This window comes from Fundulus heteroclitus, chromosome 2 (assembly GCF_011125445.2).
Source record: "Fundulus heteroclitus isolate FHET01 chromosome 2, MU-UCD_Fhet_4.1, whole genome shotgun sequence".
In the NCBI taxonomy this organism is placed as follows: Eukaryota; Metazoa; Chordata; class Actinopteri; order Cyprinodontiformes; family Fundulidae; genus Fundulus; species Fundulus heteroclitus.
The window spans coordinates 15189543-15208044 of NC_046362.1; the positions used below are offsets into that span (position 1 = coordinate 15189543).

General features: G+C 38.3%; 1 protein-coding gene across 2 annotated transcripts in view; it reads right to left on the reverse strand.

Annotated features, from left to right (window-relative positions):
* Nucleotides 1-830: 830 nt before the first annotated feature.
* LOC105928211 (epidermal growth factor receptor kinase substrate 8-like protein 2) overlaps nt 831-18502 on the reverse strand; it is a 42246-nt gene continuing 24574 nt past the window's right edge. For both annotated transcript variants that reach the window (XM_012865362.3, XM_021318053.2), the window contains 16 exons: nt 15818-15979; nt 15130-15279; nt 13083-13162; nt 12848-12960; nt 12678-12748; nt 12474-12600; nt 10726-10814; nt 10559-10633; nt 9654-9802; nt 9283-9451; nt 9041-9163; nt 8750-8869; nt 7185-7260; nt 6908-7076; nt 4710-4842; nt 831-2340 (listed from right to left, as the gene is read on the reverse strand). In XM_012865362.3, coding sequence (XP_012720816.2) covers nt 2260-2340; nt 4710-4842; nt 6908-7076; nt 7185-7260; nt 8750-8869; nt 9041-9163; nt 9283-9451; nt 9654-9802; nt 10559-10633; nt 10726-10814; nt 12474-12600; nt 12678-12748; nt 12848-12960; nt 13083-13162; nt 15130-15279; nt 15818-15979 — 1887 coding nt within the window. In that variant the 3' untranslated portion in view covers nt 831-2259. The remainder of the gene's footprint in view (nt 2341-4709; nt 4843-6907; nt 7077-7184; nt 7261-8749; nt 8870-9040; nt 9164-9282; nt 9452-9653; nt 9803-10558; nt 10634-10725; nt 10815-12473; nt 12601-12677; nt 12749-12847; nt 12961-13082; nt 13163-15129; nt 15280-15817; nt 15980-18502) is intronic.

The window sequence follows — 18502 nt, forward strand, 5'->3', positions numbered from 1 at the left end:
TTTTTAAAGGTATTTAGAAGAAATTTAAAGTGAAAGTATAACTAAATCTAACTGCTTACATGTGAAAGAAAACATAGGTCATTATTGTGAGGGAAGGTTATTAGGGCATTCTTTCAACCAGCTGGCCGTCACTGTGCAGCAAGAGAGAAGTGAGGGGCAGCACTGGCTGAGTCTCAGCTCCATTCTGCTGGAAGAGAGGGGTCGGGTCACTCCGACCGTTTATTCTGGCACCTCACTAAAAGGGACTTTAAACCATAGGACAGAAAAATCACAACCTTTTAAAACCTGGGTATACTTTGAAAGCGATCACTGGCCAATGCGTTTGACCTTTTTCCTGCCAAACCTGTAACTTCGTTTGAGCTGCACTTTGGGCACAAAATAAAGTAACTGTATTAAATATGGTGTTATTCACAAAGTGAAAAAAAAAAAGAACTGCACACAAAAAGCTGCCAAAAATATCAACAAAGGTAATTTCTTTAATTATAACATTCAAAAATATTTACATCACCAATATATTTGAATCTATATATGTATACCAGCAAAACAATTTAGACTCTACTTCTTAACTTGTTAGCTCATGTAGTTTACACTGCAACCCCCCCCACCCCCCCCCCCCCCCCCCAAAAAAAAAGACAGGCTAACAATAAACAGCGCTATACATAATTATTAACACCCCAGTAAGGGTGTGTAAAGACTTAAAATCGACATGTTATTGCTGCAGCATAATTCCATACGGAAAACTTTATTAAAACATCCTTATTCATTTAGTAAAAGCAAGATCAAAAGCTAGATCAAAGCAAGCTTATTTTTCAAATTTATACCTTTGGGTTTTTTTTTTAAGTGGATCAGATTGCTGAGGTGTCGTAAGCGATGATTTTTCTTAACAATAATGAGGTATTCAGTATTTTACTTCATTGTGACTGGGACGAGAAGTCTGCCGGTAGTCACAGGGCTTTACCTCGCCTGGAGCAAGAAAATAATGTCCTAGATAGAAGGTGTTATAGAGATTATAACATTAGACCAATGTATTAAAAAAAAATATGTATATGTGGGTACTCAACTTATTGATGTATGGATGTGCCGGCTCAAGCCCATATCATACTCCATGTTTTTTTTAAACACATCATTTGTTATCTAGGAACTTTCAACTAGTAATTCAGGCCTTTATGTTTCCCTGTGGTACATGCAGTGGCACAAAGGCCCAATTCTATTAGCCTCTACACAAAATGGGTAAGACGAGAATGCATGTCATTCAGGAACAAACAAATGTGTTTTGCTTTTAATAAGTCCCAATATGGCAACAAGAAAACAGCTCCTTGCTTACACATCCCCATATCTGTAGTCAGAGTGCTAATTAATTCAACCTTTATTGACCCCCAACGGGCAACTGGTTTTGCAACAAGTAATCAAATATGGACATGCACAACTAGAGATAAATGACAAAAATAAAAAGGCCGTGAAATACAATGTGTACAATGTAATACCGTGCACTAATGCTTTGACTTAGCCTTCGTACGCGGCTACATGGACAATGTGTCATTGTTAGAGAGCTGCAGGACAGTGTCGGGATATGCTACTAATAAAAGATCTGTTTATTATAAAGGTTTTTAACCATTTTGGATGCGTCATATAAATTCAGAGGGTGCCACATTAAAAATTCCACTATTATTGAGAGAGGCCTCGTGCATGCAGAAGAATCGGCAAAATGTCAAACTGGATCAAGAAAAGCAAGAATATTTAATCTAATATGTACTTGCTGCTGATCGACATGCCATGAACAACACAAAGTATGCTTTATTTTTTCTATTTTTCCTATTAGCATTAATATGACAATTATTGGCTATGCAATAGAAAATATGTCAAACATCCTGGCACTGATTTTAAAGAGCAACAACAAAGCTTTGATGTTTTGTACAGACAAATTTTGTAAACAACTGTATTATTAAGAACAAACACTGACCCCACCCTGCTTGTACACATGTACGTTACATGCATGTCATGCAAAGACACCAGACTGTACACAGGTTCCTCTTCTCAGCAGGTAATGTCTTCAATAATTTCATCAATTGAAAATAATGCAACATAATTTGAAAAAAAAAACACTTGAATAACAAACATCTGACATTTTACAAAATAAATATGCAATTAAAAGGAATGTATTAATTTTTCTAACTGAGGATTGTAAGAAAAAGTTCATGGATTTAGCAAGCTGATGCACTTTAAAAGTTGTAGGGGGGGGGGTCATTTTGCTCCACATGTTCAGTCGGCGCTGCTTGTGGAGTCAATCTTTTCCTGCCTCTTCCTCATGATTTCCTGCAGCTCGGAGTCACCCTGGGACCTCTGGAGAGAAAGCACAGTTGTTCCTTTAGATGGTTCTGTTCTCTGACTTGGTCTCAGAACACATGCAGCAGCAACACGGGAGAACAAGACGTTATAGTTTCACTATAAAACTTCGAAGACGATGATTTTCTCTCACAGTTCTAGATACATATTTCTCACCACATCCTAGTTTGATTTCCATGCACTGGGCTGACTAATGGAGAGACAGAAGGGTTATAATAAGGAGCCTGTGCTTTATAAGCGCTACCACAGCATAACATGGTTGCGTAATACATGTGTAATTCCATGTACTAATGATTTGGATGATTTTTATTTTACAGACAAAAACTTTAAATGAGCCGGTATTCAATAAAAGTGCTTAAAACGGCTGGCGTTTTACTAATCCGACACAGATCTTTGCTTTGCAGACTGTTTACAGCCTTGAAAAAAAGTCATAGTCAGGCAGTGCATTTTAATTCAGATGCATTTTCTATGATCTTTTTAATTTTATATGTGACTGATCTATACCTATACTGTATGAAGGACACAGGAAGTTTTTAACAACAAAGCATTAAGAGTCGTGGTATGCGGACATTGATTGTGGATCGCTGAACTGCTGTTGCAGTAAATGTCCTGAAGATGGCAGCAGAGGGCATTTTTGGGAAACGATCACACTATTAAAGTTAAAACTGTTAAACTGTAACAAATGTAACCGCATTTTTGCTTTGCAACGTCTCTGGTGTTGGAACCAATAAGATGTTTGGAAGCAGATTTATAATAACCAATGTTTCAGAAATACCTGCCCAGAGAATTCATCCTTACAAAGACGAGCAATCTCAGTTACTTTTTTTTTTTTGGAAGTTTACTTTATGGCCACAATAAACGAGTTGAAAAAAAATAATGTTGGATTTTGCAGGATGTGACTTTTCAAATGACCTGCATGACAAACCTGGCATACATGTGGATGGCCATAATAAATATAAATAATTAAAACAATACTAATTAAAGAACATCCCACCACTATCAACTGTTGTTGAGATGTAATATATGTTCATCATTTTGTTCAAATACTGTCTCATTTGGTTTCTTTAAAAAATAATTTAGCTTAAATACGAACACAAAAAAACTGCAGTTTGCGCAACGCTCCACAGCACCTAATTCAAATTTATGTTAGACAACGCAGGTCCAAATTGAATGAAAACTGACCAACAATGGCACCAGACTATATGGTTGCTAAAAATTAAATAAATAAATAAAACATTATGAATTAATGATCTACTTGAATAAATAAGAAATAAATATGTAAAGTGACTGTGAAATAACTGAATGCTTACAAAATGATCAGCTCATTTGTCACTTCTTTAAACATGTGTATAATAATAAACCATACATTTCACATTAAGATTTTTCACAATAATATAAATTATTGTTTAGATAGTTTTGTTTAATTCCATCCATTTTGTTTTCAATATGTAATTTTTTTTAAAGTCATCTTTTATTTCATAATGGCGTGCTTCCCAACGACCTTTTTATTTAATAATGACACTTTTCAGCAGAATGACTTTGCCTGCCAATCAGCGTCAGTGGGTTCCATACCAGACTGGGTTAGGTGTTTATTTTATTTAAATAAAATCGTTTTTTATTTAAGTAAAAAGTTCCTGGCACCTCACTTGAAAGGAGGGGCAAGCCCTCAGGGCCTTCGGGGTATTCAAAGAAGAGCCTAAGTGGTCCCAGCAACAAAATAACATATAACATATTAGGGTGTGACTATAAATGAAAATGATTCTTGGGTTTGTATTTGGGTTTTGAACGATGTGCCTATTTGCCATCAGGTGAGAGGCCGGGCACGACGCGGACAAGCTGCCAGTCCAACACAGGGCAATGCAGAGACTGTGGAAAGAGTGCCTAGAGAGAACCCACACATACATGAGGATAACATGCAAACTTTACACAGAAAGAGCATGGAGTCTTTCTTTGTCCAGGCCTGGATATTAACCTGTTTGATGCAAGGAGACATTTCTGACCACCATACCTAAAAAAACTTGCACAGTGTAAAATGTCTTCCAGTCCGCAATTTAATTTTTATTTAGCTATTTTGTTTTGCCGTTTTCAGGTTAGCAGCTGAAGAGGATAAATTTGGCTCATAAAAAAAATACATAACTTTTATATTGTTTAGCCCAGTCATTTCATCACCTGACAGACATTTTCCCTACTAAACCTGCAATAATACAAGAGTATATTTGTTGCAATCATTTCTGATGTCACACGTCGCCCCGACTTGTCGAGGTCTATTATGAAGGTTGCAATCCTATGCTTTGCACAACAACCATAAAAAGACTCCCAGAAAAACAGGTTTTCAAGCAGCTTGCATGCAGACGAGTGTGACCAACCTCTAGTTGTCCTTTCTGCAAAGAGACCTGGTTGAAGACACGGCCGCCTTCTTCCCCACACACAGCCTTCAGCTCTTCTTTGTTCAGGGAAAACAGCTGAGCTCCGGTCAGGATCCCCAAACATTCAACGGTCCTGCAGAAAAACCACAGCAAGGCAGTTTATTCTGATAGCATTTCAAATAGACCTGTTTTTTTTTTTCTCAGTGCAACATTGCTTCTAACGGAGAACACGCTGTTGTTAAACAGGTAAGAACCAGATAAAGTCTTCTTAAGGCACTGTGGCATGTTGCAGCAGGAAAGACCTTGGTGTCAGAACTGGCATCAGTGGATTCCTCTGAAGTGAGTCTCTTCCAGCCCCCGGGGGATGGCTCTCCAATAAACCCAGATTTAAAGAGGAATTACAGCTTCGGTTACACCTGATCTGTTAGTCATCTCTTCAAAACAGCAAAAAAAAAAAAAAAAAAAAAAAACAGCAGCCATGTACAATCTCCCCGTGAAATATTTTAAATACTTGGGTGACTGAATCTAACTTTAACTTTTTAAACTGAAACTGGGCTGCATAAGCTTGATGAACCAAGAAAACATGTCATTCCCTGATTCATTTAGTTGCACTGGTTTTCCTAAAGTGACTGTGCAGTTGTCCAAACCCAGTCAACCTAACGCTCCTTTCGGTTTGCTATCAGCATCAGAAAGAGACGGGACCTGGTCCATCTTCACAGGTCTCTTGAAAAAAGACCTTAAGACCAGTTTTTCTAACTCCTCCAACATTGCCACACGCCTCACCTAAAGTGGATATCAGGGACTGACTGTTACTGCCTTGCATCTGGTAACGTGTTTGTTAGCCACCTTGGACAAAGACGCCTTCTGAATGATTAGCATCATGTAAATGTACCACATTTGCAGCCTATGTAGGTGCAACGTCACTAACAGGATCTCTCCAAAGTGAGCACACCGCTCACATTTTTTCACATATCTTACAACGTCTTTTCATGGGACAACATGAAAAGGTGAACATGACTTTACATTGTTTGAAATAATGTGAAGTCAGGGTACAGTTTGTATAACAAGCTTTAAATTTGCTGTCCCTTCAAAAAAACAGCAATTAATCCCTAAACCAACAAAAGTAGTACATTTTATTTACCCTGGAGTAAATTTAAAAAAATCTAACTCAGTCAGGAAATAACCTAAACCTATGTAAAAACCAAACTGCAGAGCATGCACACAGTGGATAAACAGATAATTTCCTCAAATTCAAATTCCAGCAACTTAACTAAAAAGACAAAAAAAAAAAGCTTTCCTTTTACAGCTCCCATTTAATCCCAAATAGAAAATGCATAAATTTTGCACCAATCAGATCAAGATTGAGATGGAAAAAATATAGCTTTTTTTTTAGAACTATTAACACTGCTAATAAAAAATATATATATTATTATGTTTGCGCAGAACATGGGAAATGGTTAGAAAAACAACTTCAAAATACGTTAATTTAAAAAAAGTTTCACTGTCATTGGGTCTTTAAAGGGGACATATCATGCTTTTGACTTCTTCCTTTTCTCATTGAAATCATTCAGTTGTGGTCAATATAAAGTGGAACTGCAACATTTTGGTCTGAATTCCTCATCATTGTTGCCCCACAGCCCTCATTTACCCCTGTTTTGAGCTGCGTCTCAGAGCGACTCGTTTTGGTGCCGTCTCGTTAAATGCGAATGAGGCACTTCTTCCCTTTCAGCCATTTTTGTAGTATTCTAGGGGACGTTGTATTGACCTGTATGGGTTAATGCACTCAATAGCCATACATTTTCACATACCCTCTTGTAGTTTCAGCATCCTTCCGTTTGGACTACAAAAAAATCGTGGCAAAAAAATAGATGAAAATGGCGCATTTACGAAATTGGTTAGCCGGAAGTCAGTGACCTTGTTTAACAGCTTTTCAGCAAATACTGTGACGTAATTGTTCAAAACACATAACAGAGAACAGGGAAAACTGAACGGCTTGAAAATATGACACAAACAGAATACATCGACATCTATGCAGCACAGGGACAGACTACATCCAAATTTTCTGCACTCCTAAAGACTCCAAGTGCACAACCAAATGTATTTAAGGGCCAAAAAAAGTGGATTTTGCATGATATGTCCCCTTTAAGTGAGCAAATAAAAGACAGGTGCTTGATTTATGCACAATAACACAAACTTACGGTTTTGAGAACGATTTAGCATTGAGCCACGCTGTCACCTGCTCTTGATTCGAGTCAAATGTTAACGGCACCCGAGGGCCAGCTGGGCGCTCTATTCGGATCTTATTGGCCACTGGCTTTTTGTTTGCGGTGATCGCCATCAGCAGCTCACTGTTAACCTCGTCCATCTCTGCAGAGCAACAATGTGATGAAAACGGAAGAGAAAGAGTTTTGTTCAAACATTTGTAGCTTGTGTTTTTTTTTTTTTGCTTTGTTTATTTTTTCTGTGCAGACTAACTTTTGTCTTTGTGCACGCCCTTGTTGAAGCTGTCGCTCTTGTGCAGGGATCCGATGGGTGAAGTCATGTAGTCGTTCTGCAGTCACACAAACACGCACAAACTCCATTCATGACACAGAAACACAAGTATTATCACAAAAACAGGTTTGGCTTCACCTGTTTCTATGCGATTCATGTTTGAAGGAAAGCCAGAGGCAAAATATGTGGATGTGTGTTTTAAAGGAGGAAAAGGAGCTGCACGCATCAGAGATGAGGTGCTTCATGCATGCTGACTGTCTGTAGGAAGTGGGAAATGGAATATAGTTGTGTAAGAGAGGTGCTGACAAGATGTCCACAAGCTGAACAGATCAGTTTCCATCTAACTCTTCTGTGTTGACGAGTGGGAAATATTTAAAAAAAACTATATATAAAAAAACATGATACTTTTCTCTTTTAAACAAGTAAAAATAAACGTCTAAATTCTAAATTCTACACCCCTTCAGTAAAATGCCAGGTTTTTGCAACAGGACAAATGCAAATAACTTATACCTTTAATAATTCAAAGATTTTTTTTATCGTCACCTCGTGTTACCGTGGTGAAATTTCTTTTTGGCCTGTTTGGTTAAGAGTGCACATAAAAGACAAATGAGACAAACAGGCAATGAATGTAATATAACATATTGTTGTATAATCCAACTAAAGCAACAATAAAACAATTAGAAAGGAACTTTTTTTTTTTAACGGCTGCTAGAAACTGGTTAAATAAGCGTGCCCACCTTTAAACTGACTTTGTTAAAGCACATTTTGATTCAGTTTCAGCATTCACTTTTCATATCTTAGCAATATTTGCCCACTCTACCATTCAGATGATCTCCTGATCCATCTCTGTTCTGCGGCCCTCTTTGGGTGTCCCCACAGACGTTCTGCCAGATTTAGTTTTGATCGCCGGCTTGGTCATCTCGGAAATTTTCATTTTCTTCAGGTCAAATCGTTCTTTTGTTGGTTTGTGTGTATGCGCGGACTTACAGTGATGCTGAAGGATGAAATTCCTCATCATTTTCATTTTTTATTTTATTGCAAAATGACAAATTACCAAATAGGGGATGGGTGAATACAAAGAAACCACAACTAGGACCAGGAATGAATGCTGGAAATAAAGCCAAAGGTGCTTTAACAAAGTATCATGCAACCATGTTGTTGACGATTTTTACATCTTTTTAATCTCTAATCAAATTTACTTGTTTTTGAGTTAAGTTATATGGAATGTTGGTCGTATTCAAGATTGCTTTTTTTTGTTGTTGTTTTTCCAAAAATTAACTTAATAGAGACATGTACACTTTTTATATCTACTGTATCAAAAATATTTAGTGAAATGTCATCATTATAGACAAAGTAAAATCTTCCTTAAGATGCAGGAGTTCAAACAGCTCTTAAGAGAGAAGCAACATCTCTTGAAGTCTAAGTGGCGTGGGTAACTAAAGGGTCAACGGAGCCAGAGGGATTACGACGGCTGTGCAATAGTCTGCAGTGTGTCCTGAACAAATGGGATTTCAGTAAATGCGGAGTATGCATAGATGGTAAGTTACCTGGCTGAAAGGGTCTTCTGGCTCTTCTATCCTGACAACATCGAGGATGTTAAACGGGACGTAGCCAGACTGGCCGCTGCGATTCCGTAGTTTCCACCACTGTTTGTTATCCTCCAACACCTGCGAGACAGATCATTCCACAGAACAGGGAAGCTGGAGTAGACGTGCTGCAGTTCTCCCGCGCTTCTTTAGCAGTGATTCATTAAAACAACACACTCATGATGCAATGGAAAACATTGTGGTTAAAACTGTAAATTGGTCACGCAGAATATGAAAGCCTGGTGTGCCAACCTCAAGGATTTCATCCTGCAGAACCGACAGCTCGTTGGGATTCCGCGCCACGAAGTGGTAACGGATTTTGGCATATTTGCGGTTGCTGGACATCCCATTTGCTGAGGAGTGATTGCCGTAATACTAAAAAAAATAACAATAATAAAAAAAAAACATAAAAGAGAACAGATAAAAAAAGTTAATACATATTTAAAGATACAGTTTAATACATATGAACTGTAATTGGAAAACAAAACTCTCACATCCTCTGTTGAGAGTTTCTTGTAGTCGGGGCTTGTGGGAGTCCCAAGTGGTCGAGACGGTCCCTCGGTTTCCCATGGAGCTGTCAGGAACAGCTCCGGAGACGGCTCCCATCCGTTTCGAAACTTGGGGCAATAAGGAGGAGCGCACTGATCTCTAGGCCACTCTGCCCTACAGGAGGAGGAAAGGTTGTTTAAAAGTGAACCTGTGTAATTCACATGATAAGCAGACAGAGCCAGCAGAAGCATTCAACAACATGATTTTCTGTACATGTAATCTTTCTTTTTATGCAAACAGACCCCAGGAAGAACAGCAGATGCAGCATGCTGCTGATGCTAAAGGTTGATCTAAAAACAATAAACATGTATTAAACCTGGGTTTGGTCCACCCGTCACCAAGCAGCTCAAACAAAGTCATCTCTTTGGGGCTGAGGTGTCCTCGTAGGAAGTCAACTGCGTCCTTTGAAAGATGAGGAGAGATGACTGAACGTACCAAGTCAGGACTCCCACAGCTCTGCAGGACCTGAGGACATGATTTAAAGGTTCACAGTTGAAATTGGCTGAAAGAGCAGTGCTCATTCTCTTGTTATAATGTTATAATAATCCCAGCTGTTTTTAGTACTGGCAGCCTTTTTAATATTGCTTTTTTTTTTAGGACATAGCAGATATTTTCTTTTGCTTTCAGTGTTTTGAAGTTTGCATCATTCTATTTTCTGTGATTGCAGCATTTCTCTGTTCCATCTGTTTTTTGTGAATGTGCGTTTTGGAGTTTGCATCGTCACTGTGTCTGCCGCCGTACACGCCTGCTAAGTATTTAAGGTAGTTGTTAAAGAACAGCTAGAAGGGGCGAGCTTTCTTCAAACACATCGCACAAATCTTATGTTCAGAGATAATTTTCTGTCCCGCAGTATCGAAGGAGTGGCTGAACACTCCCGGCTGGAAAAGCAACATTGCTTTACAGCTGCACTTGTGTTTCAGATGAAAGCCGCGTCGCTCCGGTTGGTTAAGTGTTTGAGCATAGCACCGAGAGGGTGTGGAGCCAGAGCAGCAAAACGAAGGAAAACTAACCAAAAAAATAAAATAAAAACACACACAAATATTTGCTGAAAAAAAAATGCAAGTGTATTCATTGTGTGATTTTAACAACCCCCTTGTGTCACTTTAGCCTCTCAGTTCAGTTTTGGTTTAACAAAATATTTCAGCAATGACCCACAACAAGAGAAAGATGGCTTCCCTCATCCAATTCAAACTCAAACAGATTCATTTTTGCAGCTCTTACCAGCTCCAGAGGCCCAAATAGGAAATGAACCAGCTCAGGAGCACTCGGGTTCTGTAAGTGTTTCTTCAGTTTGGCCTGCAGGGGGCAGAGTGGCGAATAATCATAGGTAAGTTGATGACCATAGAGCGGCCACTCACTGATGAAGGTTAGGAGCTTTGATATCTCACCAAGAGGTTGAGGGCCAGCTTCAGTTTCTGCAGGCTGTCAATGAACTCTGCTTCAGTGGGGGGCTTGGCCCGCAGGGTCAGCATGCCCTCTGTGAACCAGAACAACAACAATGACCACACACAGAGGCCACGGTTACCAGGCTGTTCCACACACGTGCTGCGGACGAGACGCGGGTTACACGTTCTAGCCGAGGAGCAAACTCATAAATGTTCTTCTATTCTACACTTCTAGAATAATTTATAGCCTGAGCGATACAACGATAGAGGGTAATAAACGTTTCACCTTGCAGGGTAAGAAAAACTCCTGCGCAGTTTCACGACCTGTGACTCAACCGGCTGAACAGAAAGTTTATGACCCATGAGATGTTGAATATGAAATGGGAGTTTGGGATAAATGTTGACTGCTTTGGCAAATTGTCACTTCTATGAAACGTACGTTTCCATTGCATAACAAATCACAGTCAAATCAAAGTTAGCAGGAACATTTTAGCCGTAATATTGTTACTAGTATGAATGTGGACAAGGAAACCCTGGGGTGTCTAAAACTTGTTGGTTGTTGGATCGCTGTGGTCCGACTTGCTTTCCATCAATCCTCAACGTCAGTGAATTTAGAAGCTGCTATACATCTCTGACTCCCTTTCATGTTTAATGAGACAGTTCACAGCTGTCCCAGGTCTTCAAAAACATTTAAAAGTTTCTCCATTTGAATGCTTTCTCTCAGCACAGCCTTGCATCCAGATCAGCTGCAGGACCGAGGGCCATAACGTTATGGGTGACTGGTAAAGCTTCCCGTAATAGATCAATTATTTCTATGCATGGGGAATTATTCAGTGAAGGTAGATCTAGATATCATACAAATTCTTTGTAATTCTTTTATGCAGTTATTTAAAAGGAACATATAGAAACGTTGCACTGTTTGTTTCTTCCTGACAAGTTCACCCAAGCTCTGAAATCAAAGAAACCATGTTTGCTTGTTCGCAATAAGAATCAACATATTTGAAAATCTGATTATGAATGCAGCTATTATGGGTTGTTGCTACTGTTTGAACGTGCAATCGTAGAGTTTTCTTTCCAACTATTTATTATACAAAAATCTGTATTTTCTCTTCTTTCTTATGCACTTCTTGTTACTGTGCACTATTTTATTTTTATATTTGTATCATGTTCGAATAAATAAATAAATAAATAAAAAATAAATTCTGATCCTACATTTCCGGTTTTAATATCATTTTATCTTTGAAGATTTCATAAAATGAAACCTGAATCCGAAGCTACGAAGCAGATGCTACGTCAGCCTAATTAACCAGTTGATCTATTCTTACAATGCCTCCAAACTGTCACAGTTTTTTTTTTATTTAGCATATAACCAAAATGTCTCCAAACAGACATTTTAAAGGGCTAAGAACTTCTTTAATGCTTACTTAACTGAGGGTTGTCAGCCAGTTTGACCAGCAGTTTTAGTCATAACCACACCGCATGATGACAGCTTACACCTAGTCAACCAAGTAAACTCAGACACAGGCAGCAACTGGGTGGAGCTTTCCAAGAAACACTTGAATCCTCTAGAAAAGTTTTATACCTTCAAATGTAATAAAATAAAATCAGCTAAGGTGTTGGCAAAACATGCATAAATATGATAAATCACATCAGCACACCGAAGAGCAAGAGAATCACACATGGCAAAGTGAGCAATACGTGCATATTGTCATGCCGTTTGAACCACCGCAGAAGAAGAAAGGGTGACAGACCTGCTGGTCCTTTCTTCTTGTTCTTCTTACTCTTGTTGCGTTGGTTGAGCTGGGAAAACGCCTCTGCTGCCTTCTGCAGCCGCGACACAAAGATCTCTATGTCGTCCAGGGCACAGTTGAGGATTTGCTAAAGAGGTAAAAACATAAGCTGTAGTCGTTATGATCTCACAAAAAGGGACACGATGACCGCCACAGCAAACTCACCACGTCCTTCTCGATGCGCTGGGCCAGCTTTTCATGCGACTCAGCATCATAAGGTCCAGCAAGTCGAGGATCTATCATTAATCACAAAAAATCAAAACATCACCACAGAAAATTAATTATGTTATTAAAAAGTTTGGGTTTTTATGTCAGCGTAAAGCGGCGATTCTCACCCGGAGGATTTGCCGCGGCTGCCACTCGTCGATTGGCAACAGGAGGCGGGCCCCTGGGGCTCGTGGGAGGGAGGATGGTTTCTCTCTGATGCTTCATTTTTTCCTGGTTTACTCTGAAGAGGAAGAATGAAGCAAAAATACATAATTATGAGTAATTACTGCTACAATAGCATATGAAACTTGGAATGTGTACATAAATATGTGTGTGGTCAGGTGTAAACACCGTTGTTCTTACTTAAGGGTATGAAGCCTCATTTTTCTTCCATGTTTGTTGTCTCCAAGAGCACTGTCTATGTCTGCGTGAACCATTTCAGCCTAGACAAAACACAAAGAGATGTACAAAATCATGTTGGTCATTTTCAATGGCGGGAAACCTAATACTCCCACTGTGTGCCTTAACATGTTAAAAGATTCAATGCTAAAGTTAAGTATGGAAATAAAAAAAAATGTTTTTGTGGATATATCACTGCAGTTCCAAGTGAGTGCTACTATCATGATATCCACACTTCTTTCATTTTCTATCAGACAACTTCTTTGAATGGATGTTGCAGAAGCTCTTTCACATGGAATTTCATTAGCAACAAACAGCAACTTACAATAGTCTACTGTGAACCACTAAAATACCTAGTGATGCATCAATCGATCGGTCACTGCTTGGAATAGGCCAATTTTACTTTGGCCAGTAAGGGTTAGGTCAAATGCAGAATTTGTTTGAACAACAGCCTCTGATGCACTTTGGTGTGATGCATAAATAGTGATCATGAAATCCCTTCAGTTTTGGTATGATTTAAACCTACTACCTCTATTCACCTGCAGCTACATTTTCCCATTTTCAGGTCCATTTTAGACTTAATTGTTGAATTAAATCAAAGCTTATACAGACTTAAGTTTGCGAGTTGTCAAATCTTTGGAAATAAATAAATAAATCAGGAGGAATTAGGTATCAGCCAATTAACTGATAAGTGCATCTCTATCAATAACTAATTGAAACACAACAGCGCTGTAATGGTTAATAAAATGATATCAGTGAGATCTGTCATGACATTGTTGAGATTGGAGTTGTTGGAAGAAATGTGCCTTTAATTCAGCTCTGCTCTCATTTGACTGTGTTAACTTGATAAAAGCCTTATAATAAATATATCTTTCAATACAATGACATTATCACTCTAAAAAAGGTCAAACATCCAGTTTTTTATTTGAATACACTTAGCAGAAAAAAAACATTTAGTAGAACAATTCCTTAAAGCACAACCACAGGTTAAATGCAAAGATTTTTTTAAAGTTTATGATCCTTTCTGAAAAGTGTTAAGAAATGATTCTGGACTGCTGACGTGACACAGAGACTGTTTTCTTAGACTGTATTCAAAATGGGAAATAAAAGAGAACAAGTCAGATTGAGTGTCGATGGGTATGATGAAGGACCTGATGACATCCAAATGCTACGTGCTACTTGCGTAGACCCGTCCATATCCAAAGCCAAAGCGATAAATAAAGAGTGGAAAACAACTGGAGACCCGACAAACAAGACTGGATGAGGAACTGAGACTATCTTGCCACCGCTCAGTGAGGAGGATGGTGAGGCACGCAAACTAATCAGTAATCGGGGAGTGTGTGTGTGTGTGTGTGTGTCTGTGGGGGGGGGCGGGGGGGGGGGGGGGGGGGGGGGCTAAAGTCTCAACAGCAATGACGTATTTGTACCACTGGTGATGCAGGGCGCCTCAGCCTTATAGGCCTAATCTGCATTTATAACAAAAATTGCTGTCTGTTGCGAGTATATTATCAATCATTTATAAGCCCTTAACAGAATCTCACTTCAGATTTCTAAAGTATCACTTTAAGTTACTTTAACTTTTCATCTACCAGGAATAGAACTGCATTATAACATTCAATTGTACTCTTTAATGCGTTTTAGTGGTATCTAAATTGTACTCTGTTATAGGAAGGCAGAGAAAAATAAGATGAGGAAAAAAAATTTATTCTAGTGACTGTAGTTATGAGTTCATTTTATCTCTGTGGCCTTTCTGTCTTTTTAAATGTGATTATTTATCCAGGAAGCAGGACTTTAGGTAAAGCAAAAAAAGAAAAAAAAAGAATTGAGATTGTTCTGGAAATGATTTGGAGTTTCTATAGATGACCAAAAAAAATAAAACCACACTATTTACTCAAACACAGAACTGAAATATGGCAAAAAGCACCAATGAAACAATAAAATATATTCCAACAAACAACATGGAGGGCACCCAAACAGTTGACAACACGCTCGGGGTTTGTCTCAGACTCACCTCCACCTCGTCACAGTGGAAGAAATGGATGTCTGGTCTGTATTGATCCCTGTCCTGACACAGGAGCAGCAGCACAGACGAGTAGCGTGTCTGATTCAGCACCGTCATACAAACGTGGATTGTGGAGAGGGGGAAGTTCTCCAGTTCTTCCTGCATGACGACCAGAATGCCAGAGGGAAAGAGATGGCCGCATTAAAGGAAAATATGGATCACATCCTTAATATGGTTAAACAAGGCCGTTAAGTCATAAATAAAGAAGAAAGCTTCATTTACGGTTTGGCACACTTGTCTGAACAGCAGCTGATTAGCTAATATTTACTGCCATCACAGTTTACCATGAATATGCTTTAAAATAACTTCACTATGAGAGACTAACTTGTGTTGAATTTCTACAACTCTGATAGATTAATTTGGTGCACTTTTCTGAAGGTATTTCTGAAAACCAGATGAGAATCAACTCAGACTACTAAATTAAACAACTAAGCTCCAAAAGCATAATTTACTACCAGCAAATCTATACATTTCTTTATCGTTAACAAGTAGCTTAAGGAGCGATACAGAACTACTGCATCTGTTTTAAACTCATGTCCTGAAACAAATCTAGACTGAAATTCTTTGTGAGAACATAATTGATATCCAATAAAAGCACAGAGGAGGTAGACAGCATAACGTGTGAATCCAAACGGACCTGGGTGTCACAATCAAGAAGTCTAACCGCCTTGTCTGTAACCTGCAGTAGCATCTCCTGTGTCCAGATTTTATCCTTTGAGTCCAGAAGAATCAGTTTCTTGATAGCGTCGTCTACAGTGACGATAGATTCTGCCTTGTCCATAACAAACGTGGAGAGATGCTAAAGAAGAAAAAAAGCTGTTAGTGAGTTTTCTGAAACTGATGAAACACACAAAAACATACGAAAAAGATTCAATCTTGTTTGCCATACAGTTTATGGTTTTGTAAAAACTTTTATATCCCAGTTATTGTACATATTAAATTAACTGATCAGCATAGCTCAGCTTCAGATATGGCATTTAAAGTTGGGCAACAGCTGGTTTCTCAGTTTCTCTGCTCAGCTGGGAAAAACTCCTTCAGTCATTAAAATCGTTTAGTTACTAGCATATATTTTGTTGCATTACCCAAAATTTGCTTTAAATTCTAACATGTCGGTATTTCAGCACCACATCACTTGAAGTTCCAGTTAGATTTTCTTTAAGACATAAGACTGTCTTTTAAAAATATATATTTTCCCAACTATAAAATTTGGCCATTTATCAATTTGTAATTTAGAAAATAAAATATTCATTGAACTATGTACATACAACTTAAGCTTTTTTTAATGAGTCACAAAAATACACGAGTGGTGAAGTTGATAGCGCTGGTCCCTTGCAACAAGAAGGTTCTGGGTCTTACTACGTGGGTTTTGCATGTTCTCCCTGTGCATGCGTTAAAGTTTGTGGCCTTACCACATCAAAAACACAAATCCTTTAGCAATATGTGCTGTCTGTTCAATAAACTTTCATTGTTAGTTGGGTTCTGCGTCTAAATTAGCTGCAAACAAGAAATAAAATTCTGTTATCAGCTTTACTGGAGTGGCTGGCTTTTTCATTTTACCTGATTGGACTATCTTAAATTTGTTTCAACACATTTTTACAAGCTCTCCTGTCATGCAAAAGAGTTGGCACAGTACTGACACCAAGGTTTCATTTCTCTCTGTGATATCAAAACGGACATTCTTTATTACCTTTGTGAATTCTAACACAATCCAGAAGCAGAGTTTAACCATCAGATGACAACTGTACGTCTTTCAGAAAAAGTTGTGTCACATCCTAATGCCACTATTATGATAATGTATAAACTTAAAAACTGTGACTTAAAAAAAACCTGACTGCAAACTATTATTAAAGTCAGTTTTTACTTAATAGTATGTGGCTACATGTAATATGAATTATTAAAAAACACTTCTACCAATTGACTCTCATTTAACAGTGCATTTCCACCAACAGAACATATAAGTTCTCTTCTTCTACACTTTTGGGGCTATCACTCAAAGCGCCCCACAAGTGTAGCGAAATAACCAATCGTATAATGTTGCTAGGGAAAATGTATAAATATTTGGCCAATCAGCATGGACAAAATGAATGGCTTCGTGGCTACTGGAATCTTTGCCCCCGCTACACAGTGATATAGGTGTATGGCAAGCCATTTTAACATAAATACGTGATGTAGCTAGCAGTCAGTCAGGCAGTGACGTAGAGACGGCGGCGACGACAGAGAGAGAGAAACACACATTTTGTCATGTGGTGAGTGAGTTTGAATGTTGGGCTATTAGCTCTGAAGAGAGTTAAAGGATTTTGGAAGATACTGTGAACATTGTATCATGTACACAATTTTGTCAGTTGATGATTTTTTTCAGATTTTGAAATTCTGCTCTGTTTCTGTTCTGTTGTGAAATCAATTGTGTCATTGTGAAACTGTTTGGCTGAAGATAATGGCAGTACAGTATGGTGTATGCCTACTTTGGTGACAAATAGTGAATTTGAGTGTTGTATTTAATACTGTTCCATTCCAAAATAAGACCTAATAAAGCTGTAAATGGTTGAATTTATCTGTAAGCCGCTCATTCTGAGAAGGGAATTAAATGCTTATTGTGGAATCGTAGTAATCGTAGTAATTTTCCAACATTTTCCGCCACTGATGAAGACGCATTTTGGAGAACTATTAGTACTGGCTTTGGACAACGTTCAGAACTAACCATTCACCCACAGCCAGCCTCTGACCTGTGTATATCAGCCCCACACGGCTGCACTCCGAGTGCTGACTGTCTTTATCGTGAGGTCTCGTAAATCACAGGCATCATCATTATGTGAGCTTTAATCTCTGGTCAAAAGAACAGGCCAGGATAATTCAGTGATGGACTCTTTAGCTATCTCCTCTGCGACCAATGAACAGCTAACACGTCAAAATAAGATTTAACCGTTAAATTAATAAAGATAATTTAAAAACTGTAACTACACAAGTCATTTGCTTCTTAAGAGCCATACTGTCCACAAATTAGTCTGGATCAGTACATCTACAGCTTTCTGTAGCAAATTTCCAGGGTTTCTTTAGCCAGGTTTTATTTTCTAATTTTCTGTCCAATTATTGTTCCTGACTAGGTTGACATTTTAGGTGGTTTGCTTTAAAAGAAGGCATATTAAACAAGTGGGAGACCAAAATTAACAAAACATCCTCAACACGTAAAATAAGATCAACTTGTCTTAAACAAAATTGTAAATAATCCTGCAAAGACATGACATGAGAAAAGGGTCACGCTACAATTGTTTTTAAAAACTTTTTAGCTTATAGTACTTTAGAAACAACTTTGTTCATACTAAAA